The sequence below is a fragment of the Zootoca vivipara genome, chromosome 6 (assembly GCF_963506605.1).
Source record: "Zootoca vivipara chromosome 6, rZooViv1.1, whole genome shotgun sequence".
Lineage (NCBI taxonomy): Eukaryota > Metazoa > Chordata > Lepidosauria > Squamata > Lacertidae > Zootoca > Zootoca vivipara.
In genome coordinates this window covers 47,966,301-47,991,515 of record NC_083281.1, presented here as the reverse complement: position 1 = coordinate 47,991,515, position 25,215 = coordinate 47,966,301, and the positions used below count along the sequence as shown (strand labels likewise).

Genomic DNA, 25,215 nt, shown 5'->3' with positions numbered 1-25,215 from the left:
GATGGATGTTCCACAGGGCGGGCACCACTACCGAGAAGGCCCTCTGCCTGGTTCCCTGTAATCTCACTTCTTGCAGTGAGGGAGCCGCCAGAAGACCCTCGGAGCTGGACCTCAGTGTCTGGACCAATTGATGGGGATGGAGGTGCTCCTTCAGGTATACTGGGCACCTGTATCTGGGCATTCTCTGGTGCATGGTCGGTGGGGACATACAAAGTGGAACTTCTGCAACTAGGAGGCTGGGGCAGGTGGCTCAACCCTTCCTGCTTTGATGGGAGTTTTAACTCCTGGGGTGCTGAGCCCAGTGCCCTATCAGTCCCGGACCCTATCCATTTGCCTCCTGTCCCAAAGAGAGAAAGTCAAGGACACAGAGCAGGGAGAAGCTCCACCAAAAGACACCACCCCAGTGGTGGCTGCTTTCCCCCTCCTCGTGTGGGATCAATACCCAAAAGCTGACCATACCACTTATCTGTTGGCAGGGATCTGTGTTACCCTCCTGCCAAGGCATCTGGGAGCCTAGGATGGCAAGGGATTCACTGGAAGGGATGAAGACCAACATTAAGGAAAAGAGCCTGCCATGAATCAGGGCTCAAGGGAAAAGACCGGGAACACCAAGTGCATCTTGGACAAAAAACTCAGGCTTATTCAGTGCTGAGGGCACCTTGGGGCTCTTAGCACTAGAGGACCCCATGATGCCAGCACTTCTTTGGCTGGAAGAGGTCACATTCTTGCACTGAGACTCCATCTGGGAGGAGACCCTAGTAGACGTCAGAATCAATGGCTGTTGAAACATGCTGGGCTTGCTAGGAATTAGAATCCCACCCACTCTAGATTATTCTGATTATGAGCTCCTAGCTTTTCTGCTAACAGCAGCATGTATGGAAATTGCCAGAAGCTGGATAACAGGAACAGGTCTTAACATTGACTCCTGGTATGCCAGAGTGTGGTCAATAGCATTGGCCAAGAAGCTGGCTTGTCAAGTCAGAGCAACTAGTGACAAACACAATCCATTCTCATTCTATAATACATGGCAAATATTTATTGAGTGCATGAATCATTTAGACCATGGAAGGAAGCCACCTGATGCTCATGGGGAAATGTAGCAAGACTGTTTAGAATAATTGAATGAAACTTTATTATAATGCACGATACACATCTGTACATGTAAGAGGACAAATTTGGGTTGGTTGTTGTTGGACAATTTATTTTATTGTTGTTACTGTAATTTGCAAAATAAATAAAAACATTTATAAAAACAGAACGCCAAACTGGGCCTGGTCAGGACTCCACTCCTCAGGAGGAGGCAGGAGTAGCTGCCCAGAGGAAGCGGTAGTCCCTGAGCCTGGGTTTGCTGGTAGCTGAAGCAACACTCCAGCCTGCCTCTCCAGACTCCATTTGGAGCTCTCCAGGGTGCTAAATATCTTGCTTGCTTGCCTTTTGGACCTTGACCTCTGCTTTGCCTGACCTGGTTTAGCTGGATTTCCCACCCTGCGTTATATGACCTTACCTTGCTGGCCTTTGCTAGACCTGACTTGATTTGCTTGATCCCAAATTGGGACTAGTGATAGGTGGCCTGCAATACTAGGAAACTGTACATAGCACACCCACCCACTTGGGTTCAAGCAATGCCCACTACCTGGGACAGGACAGACTAGCATAAAAACTGCATTTCACCACCCAGCTGTCTTGTTGAATTTTCTGGGGAATGGGCGCACCCCATGGGAGGATCAGTTTCATGAGCTGCCTTTGAAAAATGTTGTTCCATATAGGAGTGGGTATTGAAAGAGTGGACTAGGGACATCATCTGGTCAATGTCCTTTTTTCAGCCCCAGGACGTGGATTAGAATGTAGGCAGTTAGGCACGAGTTTGCCACTCACAGAAGCTCAAGTGATTGGTGGGCACCACAAAAGGCTGAGGGCCCTTTTTCCAATCCGACCTATTTAGATTGTACAAAAGGCACAGCATAGCAACCCTGAACTTGTAGCACTCAGCTTGTCGACTGAGAAGACAAGTATCCACCCCAGAAAAATTGACCCTGAACAGCTACAGGAATTACTTGGCCATTTAAACTTTGCCTGCATATTGGTGCCACCTGGGATTGGCAATGAAGGGCCTCGGAACCTGGCACCAAAGAAGAGAGGGGGTGACAAGTGCGATGTTGGGAGACTGAGCTGTTATGGGAGGGATTTAAAGGGTTTCTTTTTGCTACCTTAAGAGAGGCTTAAGGTCAAGTGCAGTCAGACAGGTTGGGGTTATTGGGGGGGGGGGGCAAAAGAGAATGCTGATTTCAAGGCTCAGGATTGTTTTAGGGACCCAATATCATGCCAGCCACTTGAAGGCAGGCTTGAAGCTGGGCATCACTCCGGTGGCCAAAATCAAGGGGTGGTGCTCAAGGCTTGGCATCTCTTCCTGGCATTATGCCCCTCCCCCCACCACACAGTTTGGGAATCCACTTGGGTAAGGATGTGGCTGGCACTAGAAGAGGCCAACCAGGGGCTCCAAAGGGTGCAATGGTTCAAGGACCAGATGGCCTTTGTGTGTGCCAGGGGTAGCCAAGAGGCCTCCAGAGGCTGGAGGGTGCCAGTGCCAGGATCATTGCAGGCAAAGCCACAGAGTCGTAGGGAGAGCAGAGGAGGCTAGTGGTGGTCTCTCTCTGGCAAGCCCTGCGACGTGGAGCAGGAGTCCGAACCCGAACCCGAGGAGGCTAACGGCAGGCTTTGCCTGGAGGGAGAACAGCGAGAGCAACGGGCTCCCCGAGTCACCCGGGAATCCTCTGACCAGTCACCCTGGGGCAACGAGGCCTCTTCCAGGTGTGCCTCTGGCTTCCCTTAGCATAGCCTTTAGCCGGCATGGAGGCGCAGCCTGGACAGCAGTCGGACCCCGTTCGCTCCCTTGGAGCGGCTCTTTCGCCCCAAAGAGATCTCCAACCCGGGCATCGCGGGGAGTGAGGGGCACCATCCACCCCGCTCCCGGGGCCCTGAGGGGCGTTCCGGGGGCGCCTCTGGAGTGGAGGCCGGGAGCTGATCGCCCCGGCGCTACCTCCGCTTTGCTCCTGGGAGGCCGCGGGGCCTTGTGAGCCGGAGCAGTCTGTGAAGCCCGCGAAGCCCAGCCGGGTGAGGCGGGGCGGTGGGCGGAGGGGGGGATCAAGTTACAGAGCCGGCCCGGCTGGCTCTGCGGCTGCGAGCCGGGCTCAGCTGGGCGCCTCCAGCAGCAGCAGCAGCGCCGGGAAGAGACTGCCGCCGGCGGCGGCCGCAGCTTCAACAACAACGGCCATGGTGAGTCGCGCCCGACGGGGCGGCAGCGCGCGCAAGGCTGATGGCTTCTCTGAGCATGTGCAGAGTGCATCGGGGAGAGGAGCGGGAGGAGCCTGGTGCTCCAGCTCCGCAGGGGAAGCAGGAGCCGAACTCTGCCGGCTGGCGGACGAGGACCATCTCGGAGGCGCCCGAGCTTTAGGGCCGCCGAGGTTCCTTCGTGCACGGAATTGGGGTCGGAGAACCTTGCCCGAAGTAGCTTCGAGGGCAGTTGCTGCCCCCGACACCATCTACCAATCCATCGTTGCTCTTCGCCGTTTCTCAGTGTTTACGAAGCGCTGGAGGAGGCCGGGATCCCTCCAGGTGCGAAGCGAGCCGGCGGCTCAGGTGGCACAGATCCCCGGAGGGAGGGAGGGGTGGACGGCGGAGCCCGCCTCTCCAGGATCCCGGGGCTGCAGAGTGACCTTCCTGCCCTGCTCCTGTTGGGCAGCTGGCGGGAAGGACCAAGGGGGGCCCTGGGTTGAGCCCCTTCTGAATATCCATCGCGCCCCCCTTCTCTCTTAGACACCTCTTCTAGAGCACCTGGCCAACCCTCCCTGCGGAAAAGTAATCGCGCGGCATATTCCAAAGAGCGCTGTTTTGAGAAGGGGAAAGAGCAGCTTTCTAGCTTGAAACTGGTGCCACCGGGGGCAAGGCACGGTCCATGGAAACAGGCTCCCTGCCATTGCAAACTGGTCTGAAAGTGGAAATGACTTTCAGAAATGTGTGCCAATGTAGGGTGCAGAGTAGTTGTTAAAGTTTTGGAGTCCCAGGTTCAAAACCTCCCCAAGCTGTGACCCCTGAGGCCTGCCACCAGTTCTGCTACCTGGTAACGATAAAGGGTGCAGGACCCCATGTGCACAGCCACCAGTTTGCAGCTGAAAGGTGCCAAGTAATATTTCAGCACAAGCAAGTGAAAAACCTCAGTCATTCAGCACCTGCTGCTGCTGAACTAATAATGAGATTTTAAAAGTTGAAAAAATTGCTATAGTTTCAGCCAGTAAACAAATAACTTTAAGGATGTGCATTTATTCATTCTGCATAAACAGAGAGAACCAAACATGATAGAGCAATGTTTATAGTTTGAGGTTAGGCTTTCCAGAATTCTTTAATGAGATTTCCTCCACTCCCAGGGAATTTGAGCAGCTGACCCTGTTTACTTGCCTGTCTGTACTAAGAAGAAGGGGGGGGGGTCTTGAGACCCTCCGTCTGTTCCTGTCCTCAGCCATCCACTCTAGCAAAGGAAGGGCCATAGTTTTTATCATGAGTCCCCAGCAGGGAAAAAGGCAGGGTATAAATAAATATATAATAATAATTATAATAATAGTAGCACAGTGCCTAAAGCTCCCTGTCTGAAAAACCCTGGAGAGCTGCTGCTGCTGCTGCTGCAGCCAGTCAGTCAGTGTCACTACACTAATCTAGATGGGTAAATGCGCTGACTCAATACAAGGCAGCTTCTGAAGGGAATGTGGAAGGATACTTGTGTCTCAGTCTGTGTATTAGTTTGCAAAGTGCAAGTTAGGTAGTTTCTCATCAAAATGCAAACAAAACTTTCGAGCCCACTCCCCACAGAGAATATTTTTTACTTATAGCAACCAATTCCTAGCCAGGATTTCTTGTGTCCCTGCTTAGTTGGAGCAGAGAAACAAGTCTGCATGGACTGAAAAAAACCTCCCATCTTAGTGTCTTGTCTCTGATTTTGCGCATGTCCTGGCAGGAAAGGGCCTTTGACACAGGGCAGGGGGGACTTCTTCTTGAAATTTGGGTTGCCTTTTCTTTGGGGTGTTGGTGTTGGTGTGGGTGTGGGTGGGGTGGGGTGGGTGGCAGGCAGCTCCTTTTCTTGGCCTCCAACCTGGCCCCAGGAGGCTTTCTCCAGCATCTATGTGCTGTCTGTGGGATCCTGGTCACAGTGTTTGCCTACGACTCATCTCTCTAATTAAAACAACATAGGGAATAACTTTGCATGGTTATTCTGCATTCCTCCTGGCAAAAATAACTAACAGGCTTGCAGCACCTTAAAGACAAACAAATTTATTATGGCGTAAATATTTGTGGAACAGAGGAAGAAAGGTGAGTCTTAGCTGGCAGGGATGCGTGTTGAGATAAAATGGTAAAAACTGGAGATCAAATGGGAAATAAATGCAAAAGGTATTCAGACTGTTAACATTCAGTTTAATCTTAAATGTATGCAAAATAACCCAAGTCAACAACAGCCACCGTCTGTGATGACACACTCCTCCTTGCATTGTTGAGTGTTAGCACCTGTAGTGGGACAGAAAACCACTGTCTCTATTTCAAGCTCAAATGGACAGAATCAAACTGTCACACAGGCGTCCTCTCATATTCCTTTTATTGAAAAATGTCAGCTTCCTCAGGGCAGGAAATGGGACTGAACCCTCACCCAGGTTTGCTGCTGAGTAAACTTTGAGATTTCAGAGACACAAGCCAAGGCCACAATGGTCCTTGTACAAGAAGCAGAAGAAGCAAATGAGCTCATCCGAAATGATTTTTAATTGCCTCCTGCCATCCAAGCGCAAGGCTGCTGAAATGCAGGGTAGGGGGTGGATGCTGTTTTGTTCCATTTCCCCAATGTGCCCTTTCAAGAGCACAGACATGGATGAGAATATGAAGCCCTTTAACTCTATGCCCACCATATGGACTGAAGGCGTGAACACAATGCCCCAGTCATCCCACTCCCTGGGAATGCTTGGCCTTTGAGCACAGGGCAAAGGCGTCTGCAGAGAGGCCTGCACACATTTTGCCCGTCTCTCCAATCTTCACAAGGAAATCACTTTGCCCTTGCAATGTGCTCCTTTCTTTCCGCCCACGGAGCTCAAATGCATGAACTGGAGTCCCAGTCCCAGTGGAATGCTGGGGCCACCCTCGGAAGCGGAACTGCGCCTTCTCGCCTTGCTGGCTTTTTCGCTTGGCCTTCCATGGCTGCTGGACACACTGAAATTCATTAGGCGAAATGCCTTCTCCTGGTATGCAGACAAATGATGCCCTGGAAAAAAGTGAAAAGTAGAGTGAAGCGCTGCAGGCTTCTGTCCTGTCCTGTCCAACATCTTTACAAATGACTGGATCAGGAAGTCCAACATGCTGTTCTCATAGAGATGCCTAGGGGAAGCACACAAGCAGGATCTGATCACAACAGCATTCTGCCCACTTGTGATTCCCAGTAACGGATTCAGACACATATTGCCTTGCGCAGGGGAGCCATTGTGGCTAGTAACTGTTGATAGCCTTATTCTCAATGAATTTGTATAATCCTATTTTCAAGTCATCCAAGTGGAAGGGACCTTCCATAGTTTACAGGTAACTTCATTGCGTGCAGAAATACTTTCTTTTACCTGTCCTGCATCTTCCAACATTCAGCTAAATTGGACATCCATGAGTTCTAGTGTTATGAGAGAGGGAAAAAAACTTTTCTTTAACCACTTTCTCCACTCCATGCATAATTTTATTTGCATCCACGTCACCTCTTCCTCGCCTTTTTTTGTAAACTAAAAAGGCTCAAACACTGCAACCTTTCCTCTGGGTGGAATTTCTCTATCCTCTTGATCATTTTGATTGCCCTTTTCTGCAACATTTCCAACTCAGCAATTTCCTTTTTGAGGTGAAGCAACCAGAATTTTACACAGTATTGCAAATGTGGTCACACTACAGATTTGTGTTATGGCATTATGATATCAGCAGTTTTATTTTCAGTTCTGTTCCCAATGATCCCTAAGCATGGAATTCACCTTTTTTTTATAGTGGTTCCTATTTTTCTTGTGCAGAGGGTAGCACCTTCTCTTGGGGAGCATTCAGGTTGTGGTGGCTGGTGTTTTGAGGGTGTGCACTTGCTCTTGGGTAGTGGGATGTGGGTGGCATTGTGGGTTAAACCACTGAGCCTAGGGCTTGCCGATCAGAAGGTCAGCAGTTCGAATCCCCGTGACGTGGTGAGCTCCCATTGCTCGGTCCCAGCTCCTGCCAACCTAGCAGTTTGAAAGCACGTCAAAGTGCAAGTAGATACAGCTACAGCAGGCAGGTGAATGGCATTTCCGTGTGCTGCTCTGGTTCGCCAGAAGCGGCTTTGTCATGCTGGCCACATGACCTGGAAGCTGTACGCCGGCTCCCTCGGCCAATAACGCAAGATGAGCGCCGCAATCCCAGAGTTGGTCACGACTGGACCTAATGGTCAGGGGTCCCTTTACCTTTACCTTTACTTGCTCTTGGGGGTTAATCAAGGCAGACATCATTTAATTTTTTGCAATATTTATATCCCACATTTCTGCCTAACAGCAGGCCTACCAGTAAAAATTGATAAATAATAACACAATAATAAGAAGCAAAGTGTTGCTGCGTTGGACCACAAGGGGGGAAAAGCTATTAAAATAAACTATTAGGCCAACCTGTAATAAGATCTGTAGATGTTATGTGGTTGATGGGAATTTTAGTCAAAACATATGAAGGGCAAGTTGGCAAAGACTGCCTTAGGTTGCTACTGCTGCAGGTGATTGGCTTCCCCTGGGTTTGGGGGGATGTGAGTTGCTTGTGCCTGTTGTCTTTGTCCATGGAGTTTTCTTGGCAGGGATACTGGAGTGGCTTGCCAGTTCCTTCTCCAGGTGGATCACGTTTAGTCAAAACTCTCCACTATGACCTGTCCATCTTGGGTGGCCCTGCATGGCATAGCTCATAGCTTCTCCGAGTTATTCAAGCCCCTTCGCCACGACAAGGCATTGATCCATGAAGGAAAAGACCCTGATGTTGGGAAAGATTGAGGGCACTAGGAGAAGGGGACGACAGAGGACAAGATGGTTGGACAGTGTTCTCGAAGCTACGAACATGAGTTTGACCAAACTGCGGGAGGCAGTGGAAGACAGGAGTGCCTGGCGTGCTATGGTCCATGGGGTCACGAAGAGTCGGACACGACTAAACGACTAAACAACAACAACAACGAGTTGCTTGTGCAACTAAACTGCACCAGTCCAGTTACACTACAGAGTAACTGCTGGGAAGATATCTATTTTTTATTTTATTTTTAAATTTTAAAATAATCTTTATTAAGATGAAAACATAAAATACATACAAATTATTACAACACCATACACAAATTTGACAAAACCATAATAAACCATTACCCTCTTATGATACAATAATGTCTTTAAAAATGAAAGTTCTTATTTTTAAACTAAATCAAATCAAATCAAATAATTAATACATCTCTCCTTTTTGATACTTCCACTTATCTGCACCTCGGTCTTCATAATTACTTTTCCTACTGCTCCTTTCAATGCTCTGCATATTCTATATTTTCAATTTTAATAATCCAAATTTCTTGATTTCAAATTTTTCAATTATCAATTTTTTATTTTCAGTGCCGTCATTAGAAATGAATCCAAGATTTTATTGTGGGGCATTGTTGCTTCATATAGTTTCCGAATTTTACCCAATTTTGTTCGAATTTTTGTTTGTTTGCTGGAGGTGCTGAAAGCAAATAGGAACCTTCCTACACATGTGGTGGCAGTGTGAAAAAATTGAACCATTTTGGAATATAATTGTAGAGGAAATAAAAAAAAAGTCAAAATTAATCTAAAGAAAAAACCGGAAAGCCTCCTATTGGGGATGGTGGAAAAAGAAATCCAAAAACAAGATCAAGTAATAATTATGTATTATTGGAAAAAGGAAGAGGTACCGAAGTTGAATGAATGGCAAGAAAAACCATTTGGATTTCTAGATTTGGCGAGATTGACTAATATAATAAGAGGAGGTAACAAATGCTGGGAAGATATCTAATCCTTCTGTTCTGAAGGGTGTAAGCTCTGCAGGCACCAAGGAAATGAAACCCCTTTGGCTCCTTAGCATGAGGGAGTTTGGTTTGGCTAGACCCATATGTGGCCCTCTCAGGCTCCTGCTTCCTTTCTCTCAGGAAGACTCTGCATGTGCTAGCGTTGGCGTTGGTGGGGCTCCCTGCAGTGCCAGAATACCTACTTCCCAAAGATTTTGATGCAATCTCTGTGGTCAGAATTTTGAATGCCGTGCTGCCACTAGATGGTGCCCTTCCGATAGTCTCTAGAGGAGAGAGCTTATTTTGAAGATGCACATGGGGTTGATTTCAGTGGCTAATTCTTGAAGTTTTCCGTTTGCTTGAAGGCAGGTTTTTATGCTTGCAAAAGTGAGGTCTTGATTGCATAGTGAGGTGGCCGGGGGGGGGGGGGAGATGGAGGGAGGAGGGGAGGGGAGGGACACATGAACTGGAAAAGCATACCAGACCTTTCAGGGCCGCCCTCTCGCTTGACAGGGGTCCCAGTTTGTGACCTGCCAATTCAAGCATTGCATAAATCAAAAGCTCACCCCAGAAGTTTGGGGGGGCGGGCTCCTCTTGGGCCCTTAAGCCGTGCTGTGCTGTGCTGCAACAGGTACCCATGCTTAGAAGAGGGACTAGGTCATGACATTTCCTTATCTCATTTTATTTGCCTGGGCTGTGGGGGGAACTCAGCCTGGGGGAGAATGCCCCCCCCACTTGCTACTTACTTACTGCAGCAGTAGCTGTGGGAAGGACAAAGGAGGGGCAGGAGCTGCTGTGGCTTCCTCCTCATCTTTGAGAGCAGTGCAGAGATTTAATTGTACAGGGCAGATTTCTGCAACCTTTTCCATAGTTGCTGGATCTGGGTTTAAAATGTGCATGAAGGATAAACTTCCCTTCTTGCCTGTTCCTGGCTTAACAGCAAATACGCAGAGAAAGCTGGGGGTGCAAATGGGCGTACATGTACAGTAACTGTGGTGCACAGTGCACAGTAGGCCTGGAGGGCAGGGCTGTTGTTTATTTACATAAATTTACATATCACTCTTCAACCGTAAAAGGGTTTCCAGAGTGTCTAGGAATTCCAAAAAAATTAAACTATCGCTGTTCCGGGCTTGCTGATCAGAAGGTCGGCGGTTCGAATCCCTGTGACGGGGTGAGTTCCCGTTGCTTGGTCCCAGCTCCTGCCAACCTAGCAGTTCGAAAGCACGTCAAAATGCAAGTAGATAAATAGGAACCGCTACAGCGGGAAGGTAAACGGCGTTTCCATGTGCTGCTCTGGTTTGCCAGAAGCGGCTTAGTCATGCTGGCCACATGACCTGGAAGCTATACGCCGGCTCCCTCGGCCAATAATGCGAGATGAGCGCGCAACCCCAGAGTCGGTCACGACTGGACCTAATGGTCAGGGGTCCCTTTACCTTTACCTTTTTAGCCACACAGTGTTCACTAACTTCTTACGGCCATTTACATGATGTGAACAAAACATCCTTGTGTCATATTTTACCTGTTCAGCTTCTGTTGCTGTTTTTCTTTAGAGCTGAACAGGTAAAACATGACACAAGAATGTGTTTCTGTCTGGGAATTGATTCTTAAACCCTTCCTTTTTATATAGAATTGCAGAGTTGGAAGGGACTCCAAGGGTCATCTAGTCCAACCCTCCTGCAATGCAGGAATCTCAGCTAAAGCATCCATGACAGATGGATTTAGTATTTCATTTATATCTGTTTCTTCCCCCCCATCTTGTAGCAGGGTGGGGCAGTCATGTTGCAAGGTGGAGTGAATAGTAAACCCAACTGCACCCCCCAATTGTCCAAACAAATATCAATCTCCCCACTTCACACCCTCATATTTAAGGCAGGGAATGAGACACTGCTTACCTGGCTGCAGCATGCTGTCTGGATTCCAGAAGTCTGGAAGCAGAGTTGCTGTTCCACTTGCAGCTTAAAGCAGAACAGTAATGATGAGGTGCTGCTCAGCTGTTCACATCTGGAAGCTCCCTAAGGCAACAATTCAGCACAGTAAAACTATGAAAGTAGAATAACCTTAGCAGCAGAAGATGTGAAAACTGCTTAACTTCAGTGCAAGTAAGGCAAAATCATTTATCAACAGCATCTAAAAAGCTTGGGTAGATTAAAAGGGCTTCAGCCTGATTCTGGGACAATCATAGAACTCTTTGAGGACCACTGAAAGGCCTCAAAGGCCTCTCTGGTAGTAGCAACATAACAAAGATGAGTCTCTGAAGATCATCTGAAGATTTGGGCAGAAAGTTTATGTGGGAGGCATGTGGTAAGCCATAGGCACCAACTGCACTCAGCAGCACTCTCAAAGGTGAGCCCCACCCTTGGGTGTTCCTCCCAGAGAGACTGACTTCTAGGCCCCGACAGCTCTGTTCCTTCTTAGGAGCCAGAGTTGCCCAACAGCCTTTGATCCGGGAATATGATACGTCAGGTGTTTGATTAGGAAGTTCAATGTGCCTAACTCTCTGGTGCTCTCTTGAGAGAGATGGAGAGAGAACTGTAGCCATCAGAGCCCCTCCCCCTGTAACTCAGGACTGGGGAACCTCTGGTCTGCAGGCCATACTTGACCTGCCAGGTGTTCAGATTTTGCCTGCAAAGCGGTTTCCCCCAAAACCATGCCCACCTGCCGCACACCTGATGACTGTAGGTAGAGAGGAGACTGCTGGAGCAGAATTGAGGGCCCCATTGTTCTCCCTCCCCGGAGTTCAGGCTCCTGCTCTCCTTCTCACCAGCTGATTATGGCATCATGTAAGAGGCAGTGACCAGCCTGAGTCATGTGGGAATGTCCAGCAAGGGGATGCTGACTTCACCATAAAACAGGAAGGGCAGGAGCTTTTTCTGCAGGAGAGTTTGAAGGGACATTTTGTCCTGTGGTGCTTCTGATGGGCCCAGGGGCAAAGGTCATGGGGGCAGCTGCCTTGCACCCTAGGAGAGAGCAAAGTGCTCCTTTTGTGGGCATCACGGCATGAACAGTCTCTGCCAGGCTGGGCTGAGTTCTGCCAGAGGTAGATCTTATGCCACCACGTGCATCATCTGTCTTGGGCCTCGTGAGAGTACACCGGCCAAGGTCAAGATCCAAGCAAGAAAGTCAAGCTGAAGCCTGCAGCAGTTGCCTTTGCCAACTGGGTGCACACCCACCCACACCAAATGTTCTTGGGCTTGAAGTCCCACCATCCCTGACTTTAATCTATGCTGGCTGCTGGGGTTTCTAGGAATTGGAGTGCTGGAACAACATCTGGAAGGCACATTGAATCCTTTCAGGGCTTGGCTAGCCCTGTTGTAATTAAAAATAAAAATCCCATTAAGGCTCTTTCTGGCTTAGAACCTGGGCAGAGGGAGATGAGAAGACCCCCGCTGTGAGATGAATTATTACGAATAAAGTTGACATGAGGTACCTGGGAGATGGGGGCTTGCTGAAGATTGCCACCTTTTTACTGATCTTGCTCTTGTGCATGTGCAGCTTCTCCCTCCCTTCCCAGAAGATTCACCCACAAAGGGTGTGTTCATATTACTGCCTTAAAGCGCACTGACAGGGGTGTGGATGTCTTTCCCTGATGCATAGCTGCCCACACCTTGGCTAGAGACTAATTAGGAATAGCTTAAGGGCTCCAATCAGTGTGAAGCTGGTTTTGAGAAGCAACGGCATCAGGCAGTAGTATCTTATAACAAAGTACTGTACAAGATTCATTTGCATTTTTGATGATGTCTTGTGAACACAGACTGAAAACCCAGCACTGGAAAGTTAATGAGTGTCCAGTAAAGGGGAATGTGGACATAGCTTGAATTTCAATGTGTCGAGTTGCTGTTCAAGGCACAGGAGCCAGGGCAGTAAAAAGGTGACAACTTTAGCCACCTTTTAACGATGGTGAAGGCAATAATAATACTTTCCACACCCCACCACTTTTGTATGAGAATGCCCCAGACTCAGTTCTTTCCAGAGAATGAACCGTATTTCTTTTATCTGGTAGATCCTGGGAAATACTGGAGAAAGTCCACACTCTGATAATGATCTCATGACCAAACAGTTATGGAGTAGTGAATCACAGGTGGGGAGGGCCCTGATGTTGCACTCAGGTCCTGCTTGCTTATGGGCCTCCCTTGGGGCATTTGGCTGGCTACTGTGAGAATTAGGTGCTTGGCTAGATGAGCAGCCATGCTCTTCTAATGTTTTTAATTATGAGTTTCCTCTTTGCAGACAAAATAATTCCTCATAATTTTTCTCTCACCCCTTATGTGCACACTTGAGCTGGCTAAAAACAGGAAACTAGTATTAAACAACCTGCTGCACAAGAAAAATAGGAACAAATTAAAGGCAATTGAGGGTGTTTGTGAAAAATATGAGAGCACCGGCTCCCATTGGCATGTTGCTGGGGGCCTCCCACAACCTGGAATGAAGCCTGGCCGGTAAGGAGGGTTCTTGGCTTCCTGTGCCCAGTGGTATCTGAGCCAGTCTGCTCCCTACTTGCCTTTCATGCAGTGGGTGATGAATGTGCTCCTGGGATAGCATGGAGGATCTCAATGGGACAAGTATGACTGGGGATTTGGCCACGAACACAAAATGAATTTCAAAGATGGAATGCATCAGCAGCAACAAATCTGCAGAGTGTATGAGGGGAAATGAGGGGCAGAAGCACCCAATTTGCCACACAATTAGTGGAACTTTTAGTTTGATCCCAACAGTGACAGAGAATGGGGGAAAGTGGGGGTGGAAAAGTTAAGGTTCTCTCCCCCCCCCACCCCCATTTTCAAGTAGGAAATGCCAAGGAGTCAACTAGAGATCCTTGCTAGACCTGCAAAATCGGAGAGCTTTTATCTCAGTACTTAGTTGGTGGCTGTCAATTCTTTGTTCACTGGACCATCTAGGAACACATCTCATCTTTTTAACTGAGGTTTTCCTTACACTTTCCAAAGGCTGGTATGCTAGGCTGATTAATAGATCAGGGAGAAACGCCTGGGGATATGTTCCCCTTTGTGTTCCTGTGCTTCATAAACGCCCATATTTTGGCACACGTCCCTTTCTGCACAAAGGCGTCTTTTACAAGTTGTTTAAAGTCTCCACCCTTCTTTGATCTGCATGGAAATGAAGAGGCATGTGAGGTTGTTGCTGTTCAAATAGGTCTCAGAGTGGGCTGTTACTAGAGGGAACGGCCTCGCTTGCGGATGAGGTGTCATACACACACACACACACACACACACACACACACATACACGTACGAAGCTGTGTAACGCTGAGTCAGATCATTGCTCTATGTTGTGTGGGACTACTGTCTACTCCAGGCATGCCCTAACTTCGGCCCTCCAGATGTTTTGGACTACAATTCCCATCTTCCCCAATCACTGGTCCTGTTAGCTAGGGATCATGGGAGTTGTAGGCCAAAACATCTGGAGGGCCGCAGTTTGGGGGTGCCTGGTCTACTCTGACTGGCAGCCACTCAACAAGATTTGTGATCCCCTCAGAATGCTTCTCCTGCAATCTTTTCACTGGTGGTTCTAAGGCAGGGGTCCAAGGGCGTACCCACCATGCGGCAAGTTAGGGCAGCTGCCCTACTCTAGAAGCAGGGCTGGTGGGCAGAGGCAGAGCACAGCCCGGCGGAGCGCGAGTTCGCCATTCCCGCCGCACCGCGCCGCACCCTCCCTCCAGCTCCCCGGCGCGCCCTCAGGCAAGGCCAAGCGCGGCGGGGAACCAGGGAGCGCGGCGCGGTGGGCGGGAACGCCGAACTCGCGCTACGCTGGGCTGGGCTCCGCCTCCGCCCACCAGCCCTGCTGCTAGGGAGGGGCACAGCCCGGCGGAGCGCGAGTTCGCCGTTCCCGCCCGCCGCGCTGCGCCCTCCCTCCAGCTCCCCGTCGCGCCCTCTGGCAAGGCCAAGCGCGGCGGGGAACCAGAGAGCGCGGCGCGGTGGGCGGGAACGCCGAACTCGCGCTACGCTGGGCTGGGCTCCGCCTCCGCCCACCAGCCCTGCTGCTAGGGAGGGGCACAGCCCGGCGGAGCGCGAGTTCGCCGTTCCCGCCCGCCGCGCTGCGCCCTCCCTCCAGCTCCCCGTCGCGCCCTCTGGCAAGGCCAAGCGCGGCGGGGAACCAGAGAGCGCGGCGCGGCGGGCAGGAACGCTGAACTCGCGCTCCGCTGGGCTGGGCTCCGCCTCCGCCCACCAGCCCTGCTGCTAGGGAGGGGCACAGCCCGGCGGAGCGCGAGTTCGCTGTTCCCGCCCACTTTGTGGCCCCTCCCCTTCTGTGCCTTGGCCCCTCCCCTTGCCCCCCCCTAGTTTTGATCCTGGGTACGCCCATGCAGGGGTCAGCAAACTTTTTCAGCAGGGGGCCGGTCCAATGTCCCGCAGACCCTGTGGCGAGTCGGACTATATTTTGGAAAAAAATATGAACGAATTCCTATGCCCCACAAATAACCCAGAGATGCATTTGAAATAAAAGCACACATTCTACTCATGTAAAAACACCAGGCAGGTCCCACAAATAACTCAGAGATGCATTTTAAATAAAAGGACCCATTCTACTCATGTAAAAACATGCTGATTCTCGGACCATCTGCGGGCTGGATTTAGAAGGCGATTGGGCCGCATCCGGCCCCCAGGCTTTAGTTTGGGGATCCCCCTGAATTAAACCATTTCCAAAGAGTGATATGCTATCAGTATAAAATGATGCCAGCAATTGCCAGCTGTTTATGTCAGACTTCACCCCCATTTTGCGGACTGGTGAGCCTCATTAATTTTCTGTGGGGTATGCCAATCATTGTATCTTGGTTGTAGTATAACAGGGGTCCCCAAACTAAGGCCCGGGGGCCGGATGCAGCCCAATTTCCTTCTCAATCCGGCCCCCGGTCGGTCTGGGAATCAGCATGTTTTTACATGAGTAGAATGTGTCCTTTTATTTAAAATGCATCTCTGGGTTATTTGTGGGGCCTGCCACATGAGTAGAATGTGTCCTTTTATTTAAAATGCATCTATGGGTTATTTGTGGGGCATAGGAATTTGTTCATTTCCCCCCCCCAAAAAAAATATAGTCCGGCCCCCCACAAGGTCTGAGGGACAGTGGACCGGCCCCCTGCTGAAAAAGTTTGCTGACCCCTGTAGTATAATATGGTGAGTGCTGAGCGACTCAGAAAGATTCAGGCACACCTCAGTTTACTTCAGGCGTAAAGGAAAAATGGATCCAGTAACAAGTCATGTGATACGTCGTAACCTGCTTCTTTATACAGTAGTGTTGAAAATTTTTGTGATTTGTCCGCTCTCTGCATGGAATGGCTATAACATAGCTGTGCATAGCAGATAGGTGAGTGATGACTGTCAGGGTAACGCAGAAAAGTTGTGTGCTCCTTTCCAGTACAAGCTAGCCCACCTTCTCCGCTGTGCGGAAGCTCCCACCTAATTTCAGAACCGGGGTCTCTGCTTTATTAGGCAGCTGGTCTTTGAAAGAGACTGCTGGGCATGGTTAGAAAAAGCAGAAAGCCCCAGGAACAACAGCTGCTATAATTTCTGGCAGAGGCAATAGTAATTCACACTTGCAGTCCAGGATCTCTTGTTAAGTTCTTTCTAAGGAAGAAAGTTTGCACATGGTAACTTTTATCACCTTGCTTTCATTTAATTGCATTGCATTTATTATATTTATATCCTGTTTTTCTTCCAAGGAATTTAGGGTCCTCCCCGCACCTGCATTTCATCTTCACAACAAATTATGTGAAATCATTTTATTATTGATTATATTTGTTATATTTATTATACTTGTTAGTCGCTATAATTTGCCCAAGGCAACTCAAAGTGACTCACACTTTGATAGGGAGAAGATAAAGTAGGATAGACTGAGCTGCATGATGGTCTCCAGCATTGTCACTTTGGAGCAGGGGTTAGCAAACTTTTTCTTGTGGGGGGCCGGACTGTATTTTGGAAAAAATAATAATGAATGAATTCTTATGCCCCACAAATAACTCAGAGATGCATTTTAAATAAAAGGAAACATTCTACTCAAAAACATGCTGATTCCTGGACCGTTCGTGGGCTGGATTTAGAAGGTGATTGGGCCGCATCCGGCCCCTGGGCCTTAGTTTGTGGACCCCTGCTTTGTAGGGACCAATACAGTAGACTTAAAGGCTTTCCCTGAGTAAATTTAGAGATTCATGACCCTTAAAATAAAACTGTGACTTAGCCTCAGATGTTGAGGAAAAGGACACACTCTGTGCTTGAAGCACATTCTGCAGAGTGGGTGGTTCATCTGAATTCATTTGGAGATGACAAGTTAATTGTTGTCAGATGTATTCGTTTTGGCAGCGAGCAGAACTGCTGAGACTGCAGGATCCTGCCTTTTGGTCTCTTTGGCACTGGTGCCACAGTGAAGGAAGCCACCCTTGCAAGAAGGGAGGCTGGCTCTTGAGCCTGCGGCCTACCCTGCTACAAAGATCACTCCCAGGAGGCCAATCTTCGGTCTTCTGAGCATGTGCGTAGATGCTGCTGTGCCTTCTGCTTCCATTTTAAGTCAAAAAGCCCACAAATTTCTCCATGTTCAGAATGTGGATCCAGATTGGGGTTCCCCTAATCTGGAGTTAGAGTTCCTATTCTTTGTGGTAGTTGAAAAGTGGGTAAGTGATGCAGTCTCCCAGAAACCTGAAGGGGGTTCGGCCCAGAGGAGGGGTTATTGTTTTGTTGTTTTGTTTTAATTATTTAGTTGTGTTTTTATCTTGTAATTTATTCTGTGAACCACCCTGAGGTCTTATGATGAAGGGTATATGAATTTTAATAATAATAATAATAATAATAATAATAATAATAATAATAATAATAATACAATATGTTCTGCTAATTCTTGCTTAAATAGCCTACCCTAGATTCTAGTAAATGCTAATAATGCAATTAAAAGAAACATGGGAATCTCATTTTTAAAATAGTAATTTATTAAATGCTTAAATGTTTTTGCACATTTATTTCATAATATTTATTTACCACCTGATTGTAGCAAAGCAACCTTAAATAAGTTTACAAAAAGAGTAAAAACAAAAAAAATCACCGATAATAACAGTTTAAAAGAGCTATTTAAAATTTATGTAAATTAGATTCCCTTATAATAAGAATTTATGTTTTCTTGGAGAGGAAAGAGGATTGATGTAGCAGTCACCAGAGCAAGAGCTGGCTTTCTCATAAATAAAGGTGGGCAGCTGCAGATTTCAAAGGCAGGGAGGGCACCTCCAGGCTAGGGCTGGCAGAGACTGTGCTGTATGTTGAGAGCAGAACAGGGGACTACATGGACAATGTTCAGAAGCATAATATAAACTCTTTATGATACGCTCTAGCTGGCTTTAGAAACCCAAACCCAGCTTGTGATGGGTCAGGCCTTCCTCTTGCTCTGCCATGCTGTCATCATGGCTGCTTTCTAAAGCTCTTGGCTTTGGAGTCCCATTTCTAGCTGGAGTGACTGTGAGAAAACTGCACTAAACACTTTTAGCCACTTCTTTTTCCTACACCTTCCACCTCCAGTTTAGGGGGAACTTTCCTTTTTCAGTATAATTCCACCAGGGGACACCTTGTAAGCCTGCAGTCCTGGGAAGCCGGACCAGCAGCTACATAAGCCTTTTTAGCCTCTCTTCCACTCTCTCTCACACATGCACACCCCTGCGCACTGATATCTACAATAATAATAGTTTAGCAACAGCCCCACCCCTGCTCAGTCAGGGGAAGGATTTTGCAGCGTAAGCTGTCTGCCGCCACTCTGTCGAGACTAGGTGAGCGCTTCATTTGCACGGTAGAGGAGCTGGGCTCGCTGGATGGTGGAGGTTCAGAATGGTGGCAGAAAAAATGAAGAGGGCGGATACGTCGGTGTCCTCTGCCAAGTAGCAACCTGAGTCCCGGCAGGCACAGTTTCCACCTGTTGCTCCTCCCGAGCCACTTCACACCCTCCTCTCCTTCTCTTGGCAGGATTCCCAGTCCCTGGACAGTTGTATCCAGAGTACGCTCTCGGCACTCTACCCTCCATTCGAGGTCACAGCAGCCACGGTTCTGTGCCAGGTCTTTGATGTGGTGGAGAAGACATACCGTGGGGACGGCCTGCACTACCTCATCGACTTTCTGATTCCAGCCAAGCACATCTTGCAGTGCGTTCAGCAGGATGCCTGTGTGAGTATCATGCTGCCTCCAGGCTGACCCAGAAGATTCTGCTAGCGCTGCAGGTGGGAGCTGAGAACCCGCCATGATGCTCATGCCTAGGCTCCTAGTCGGCTAAGGAGGAGGGGGGACAGGGAGCATTGCCACCAGATGCACTGGTGAAAGTAGCCAAAGGGTAGCCAAAGAATCCTCTGGATTCCCTATCTCCACCCCCACCTCCCAGTAGCAGTGATTATTTTGGAATCTCTAAGTGTTCTGACTTGTTAAGTGTTTATCATAGTGAACAATTATTTAACTGTCCTACTTAAGAGAAACAATTTTTTTCAGATTTAGAAACATTTTGTTTTATGCAAATGCATCAGCGTTGAAGGCTAGTCACCGTGTGACCTCCTTCCAACCCTCCTGCATTGCCACGCCGGCATCCTAGCTTGAGGGTCCAGCCTGAACATTAGCAACAAAACATGCCCTCCATTAGCCACATGTTCTCTATAGATGCATATTAATGCAAGAACAAAAAGGGTGGGGTGTCTTGTAAGAGGTATGTTCTCTTGCCTGGATTCTACAGTTACTCACCTTCAGCTCCCTCCCCCCACCTACTCTTGGCATGCAGCAGACTGTCAGGTTTCTGATGGAAAGGTGCCAAGTGATTGCCCAATCAGAAGTTTTGCCTCTGTTCTCCTTTGCTGTCACAATATTTGCGGATCTCAGTAGCTGCTAAGGAGGCTCCTTCCCCAGTAGCAACTGTGGCTCTCTGCTTTGTGCAGACTTTACGGAACCAGATCTGGCCCAGGACATGCATGGTGTGGAACACCCATGTGGCTCTTCCTTCCCTCCCCACTGCTGCACATTCATTTCAGTGGGACTTAAATACCGTAGAAGAATTGGAAGATTGTAACCCATGGGCCAGGTCTGTCAGTCTCCCACTATCATGGGTCTTCATGGAACCCAAAACCTGTCCCCAGGGATGGCCGTCCCAGCTTGCCTCCTGGCAGTGCTGCCTCTGTGTGGGACTCGTGCCTTAGCGTGTTTTCATACTTGTTTTTGTGCGCAGAGTCAAAGGGTTGCGGGTTGTGTAGGCAGACTAAATGCAAAGCAGGGAAGGACCTGTGGCCTGTTCTAGCTTTTTTTCTGTGGCCTCAGGATCACCACCTCTTTTCTCAAGCTGTAGAACCACATTCAAAGTGAACAGGATTGCCCTTGGTATTGCTACCACCAAAATGCTTCCTTGGGCAGCTTTTTGCTTATTTATGCATTGATGCTTTGCATTTTGACCCTGGTTCGTGACTTATCCTTTAAAACAGTATCACTGTAAAACAAAACAAAAAAGACAAGTAAATAAAACAATCACCTTGGGATTGATGCTCCGAAGGGCAGTATGGAAATGCCTGACAAATACATTTTTTAAAATGCTGCAGGACTGCAACCACATAAACTTGCAAAGCCGAGAAAGAAAAAGCATACAACAAGACTTCATTGCTCTTAGAAGCCTAAACGTGAAGAACAGCAAATGGATAGATATGGGGAGGGAGTTATACAATGTCGTGCCACAGGGAAGCTACCTTGAAAGGTGGCGTTACCTGAAGATCTTACTAATGAGTCAGGGGGTCTTTGAGATACTCTCATCACAATTTGCCATGTATTATAGAAATAAAATGGGTTGTGCACACTCCGACATGCCAAAAGTCAATGTAAGACCAGCCCCAGTTTTCCAGCATCTGGTTGTTTCCATTTGTGCTGCTGTTAATAGAAAGCTATGAGATCATTGTTAGGATGTCTGTTCTGAAAACCTGCTTGCGGTCAGTTCACCTGGATTATCATTTTCCTTCAGGTCCAGTATTGCGGATTGCTGTTCCGGCATGAGGGCTGGCCCCTCTGCATCCATGAGAAGATTGTAGTTCAACTTGGCTCCTTCGACTGGCGGATCCTGAGACCAGGAGACTTTTACCTGCAGGTGGTCCCTTACTTGAAAAAGTCCCCACGAATCATTGTGAAATGTTTGGCCGAGGATAAGCATAATGTTGATGAGCTTGTGGTCCCTGAAGTCTCCTACACTTCCATTTTCACTGTGGAATGGCTGAATGGCATCAACAGGGAGCGGATGGGAATGGCACTGGAAAACTGCTTACTAGGTACAGAAGATAAAATATTCCGGGTGCCCTGGGACAGAATAGTCAATCCAGAATTTATTGAAAGCCCCCCCAAAATGGACGGCGGCCTAAGTTCTGTTCCAGTGACTGAACGGCCTTCAGCTTTGGGCTTTTCAGAGGTGCCGTCTCAAAACAGCTCCCTTGAAGTGGAGTCCCAACTTTTTCATGGGCCAAGTTTACCTGAAGACAGCTTCTTCATGACCAATACAACAGAGCAACTTGTGAGGGCAGCTGCCAGCATGGAGTGTGTGAGCCCAGGCGTTCGAGAAGACTCTATAAGTGACCTGGAAGGGGAATATGTGGAGCTCACAGATGTTTCACTGCCTAAATTTGAACCTCAGTCAGTCTGCCTCAGTTATTGCACTAAGCCGAGGATGAGAGCAAAGGACAGGCCTGCAGCCAGTCAGGATAGCAGCACTCGCTTGAGGAATGGAGATGGTTTAGCAGTCGTATTAATTCCACATGGGCATCTGGACATAGCGGAGCCCTCTGATACCCAGGCCAGTAATGCTAGGAATCTTTTGGAGGATGATAATGAACTAGAAAGTGACAAATTGCTATTGGAAAATTATGAGGGGCCTGCAGCTGCCTCTGCTGGCTCTGATCCCAAGGAACCTTCTCATGTAAAGGGACAGGCCCAGCCAGAACATGAGCTTGACTGGAGGTATGCAATGTGCAGCTTCCATGATGGAGAAGATGCTGAATGTAGGTCTGTGGCTTCTGAAATAACAGAGACAGCTCAGAGGAGTAGTACAGAGCTGGAAAATGGCAGCAGGGTCTCTGAGCATGGCTATTGCTCTAGTGTGCTAGGCATGAAGGCCACACAAGGAACAGGCACCAGGGAGGGTTGTGGGAGTTCTGGGAAGGATAACTTCCCTGAGCCTCATTTGGGACATTTGGCCAAGGACTCTGACCCTTCCAGCCCAAGGTTGCAGGAGAATGCCTTTTCCCCACCCATGCCAAAGTCACTGCCACCAAAACCCTTCTCTGATGTGAGGGTGGTAGCACACAGCCATCTCCCACAGGAACTGTCAGTTGAAGTCACAGGTCACACTTCTGAGTGGCTGATGGAGCTCCATCACCCAGTTGAGCAGTTGGAGAAGGTGAGCCCAAGGCCAGCAGAGGCATTAGTGGGGTTGGGCAGCAGCGTTTATGGAGAGGAAAACCTCCAATGTTTAGCCAAGCAAAGTCTCTCTCAGAAGGAGAAGCAGACCAGTTCTGGAAGCACCTTGCCACTCCAAGGTGAGACAGAGGCACACCTGCTCCAAGAGGCTGGGCAAGAGAATGTGGATTGTTCTCAACAGCAAGCTGAGAGTGCTTTTCTGCCTGTCAGTTCTGGGATAACAGCAAAAACGTTGGGGAGCAGCTGCAGCAGCCCTTCAGTGGAGACAGATACACAAGTAGAGGATGCTTCAAGCCAGGGTAACAAAGAAGAAGCTGCAGCTTGCTGGGTGGACCTACCGTACCTGCTAAGCAAACCAAACACTTTGATGTTGGAAACCCCCCCAAAGGTGGAATGTTTGACAGGCAAGCCCCAACCCAATAAGGAGGGCCCAGTAGCACCCCTCCCCTCTGCACCAGTGACAACGCGGTTACAAGGCAGCACCAGGAATGTCACAAATGGGGACCAAGTAGTCACAGGTAGGATTTGTGTCATTAATTTCGGAATATTTTTTTTTGGGGGGGGGGCAAAGTGACTTTTATGCAAGGAAGGCAAGGGGTGGAGGTTGAGAGTTCAGGCCTCCTCTGTGTGACATCATCTCAAGCATCTCAAGCATCACTGCAACCAGCAAAAAACTCCACACCAATATTTAACCCTTGTGTTCCATGAAGGGTCCTACTTGCCAGTTTCCTACAGCCATCGGGTCATTGGCCTGATCCAACAGGACTCTTCCTATGGTCCATTTTGTGCAAATAAGCGATTTGCATACATTTGAAGTGTGCAAACTTTTCTGGATACATAATTTAATTTTCTGGTTGCAGGATTTCGATTTTTTGACTGTGCAGCATATGCATAGGCCTCTATAGTGCTTTTATAACACTAATCTAAACTAAGTGTGAATATACAGGCATGAGGGTTCCCAGAGATGAGGTCGCAGCTTTGCTCCTCTTCCAGCCTTGCTGCTGCTGCCCTGCTACCTTGAGTTAAACCATGGTTTGGCTTAGCATGTTGTCTGAACGCAGGCTTGTAGTTTTTCTCCCCCTGGCAGACTGAGCTAGAAACCCATTTGGTTGCAACTTGTGCTTTGGAGTGAGACAAATCAATAAGCCTGGGTCCAGACAACATACAAAGCCAATTCATGGCTTATTTTTGCTGCAGCAGCTAGGAAAAATCACCTGGAGTGGAAACAGAAGGATGAGAGGATGGGCAGGGAAGCAGTCCATTAGGGATGTCCTTGTTGTTGTGACATGAAAAGAAACAGGCCTTGCTTGGTGTGCACTTGTGGAGCGCATGTGAGTGTGTTTACCTGCTCGCTTGGCACGTGCTGGAGCTGAGTCAGAGGAATCGGCTGCCTGCCTGCCTGCCTACCTGCCCACACAGTTGTTGCTTAACACACAACATTTCAAAATGATTCGTAATGCAAATGAAGCTCCCTCCCTGAAGAAGCATTTAGGTAAAGATATTGATGAATGCTTCAAGCAGGTCAGAGCATCTTGCATGCTCAGTCTATTGTGGAAGGCAAAAACTGGCTGTTTTGGAGTGTGCATAGCTGTCAAGTTTTCCCTTTTCTCACGAAGAAGCCTATTCAGCATAAGTGAATTTCCCTTAAAAAAGGGAGAACTTGACAGCTATGTGAGTGTGTATTTGTCTGTTCCTTCCTGACTGCAAATGTGGTCACACTACAGATTTGTGTTATAGCATTATGATATCAGCAGTTTTATTTTCAGTTCTTTTCCCAATGATCCCTAAGCATGGAATTCACCCTTTTTTATAGTGGTTCCTATTTTTCTTGTGCAGAGGGTAGCACCTTCTCTTTGGGAGCATTCAGGTTGTGGTGGCTGGTGTTTTGAGGGTGTGCACTTGCTCTTGGGTAGTGGGATGTGGGTGGCACTGTGGGTTGAACCACTGAGCCTAGGGCTTGCCGATCAGAAGGTTGGCAGTTCGAATCCCCGTGACGTGGTGAGCTCCCATTGCTCGGTCCCAGCTCCTGCCAACCTAGCAGTTCGAAAGCACGTCAAAGTGCAAGTAGATACAGCTACAAAGGGCAGGTGAATGGCATTTCCGTGTGCTGCTCTAGTTCGCCAGAAGCGGCTTTGTCATGCTGGCCACATGACCTAGAAGCTGTACGCCGGCTCCCTCGGCCAATAATGCGAGATGAGCACGCAACCCCAGAGTCGGTCACGACTGGACCTAATGGTCAGGGGTCCCTTTACCTTTACCTAGATGGTGACATATCCAGAAGCTTCATTTGGCAAAAACACACAGCAGCCCACCTTCTCAGTTACAGCAAAGAATGAATTACATCAGTTCTCCAGCATCTATTTTAGCTCCTTATTGTCTTCTGGTCACAATGTAAGGTGTGGCTCTTGACCAATAAAACTCTTAGGCTTTGTTTCTAATTACCTCCGAGGCTGCCTTCTCTCCTCCCTACTCTTGCCAGAGGGAAGATCAGTCAAACGGCCATTTGCATGCCACGTTTGGCAAGTAAGGTGTTGAGAGAACTTTTTTTCCTGGTAGCTGCTTCTTGAGGCAAGATGAGATGTCAGGAGATCTGATAGCAGCTTTCTGCCAGTTGTTGTTGAGATTTTTTGTGCATGGTGGTGGGACAATTGTTTCAGTTCAATGCAGACATAGAGCCTCACAAATTGGATCAATGGGGATTAGCACTTGGACAGGAGACATTTAACCCTTTCCTTCTGTGCTGTTTTTCCAATCTAAA

General features: G+C 48.5%; 1 protein-coding gene across 3 annotated transcripts in view; it reads left to right on the top strand.

Annotated features, from left to right (window-relative positions):
• The first annotated feature begins 3,184 nt into the window (after positions 1–3,184).
• The window catches only part of PLEKHG4 (pleckstrin homology and RhoGEF domain containing G4), a 51,586-nt gene continuing 29,555 nt past the window's right edge, over positions 3,185–25,215 (top strand). For 2 of the 3 annotated variants that reach the window (XM_035118318.2, XM_060275931.1), the window contains exons 1-3: positions 3,185–3,273; positions 19,002–19,199; positions 21,016–22,975. In XM_035118318.2, coding sequence (XP_034974209.2) covers positions 3,271–3,273; positions 19,002–19,199; positions 21,016–22,975 — 2,161 coding nt within the window. In that variant the 5' untranslated portion in view covers positions 3,185–3,270. Of the gene's footprint in view, positions 3,274–19,001; positions 19,253–21,015; positions 22,976–25,215 lie in introns of those variants that run through there. The other variant, XM_060275932.1, reaches the window with a different exon arrangement.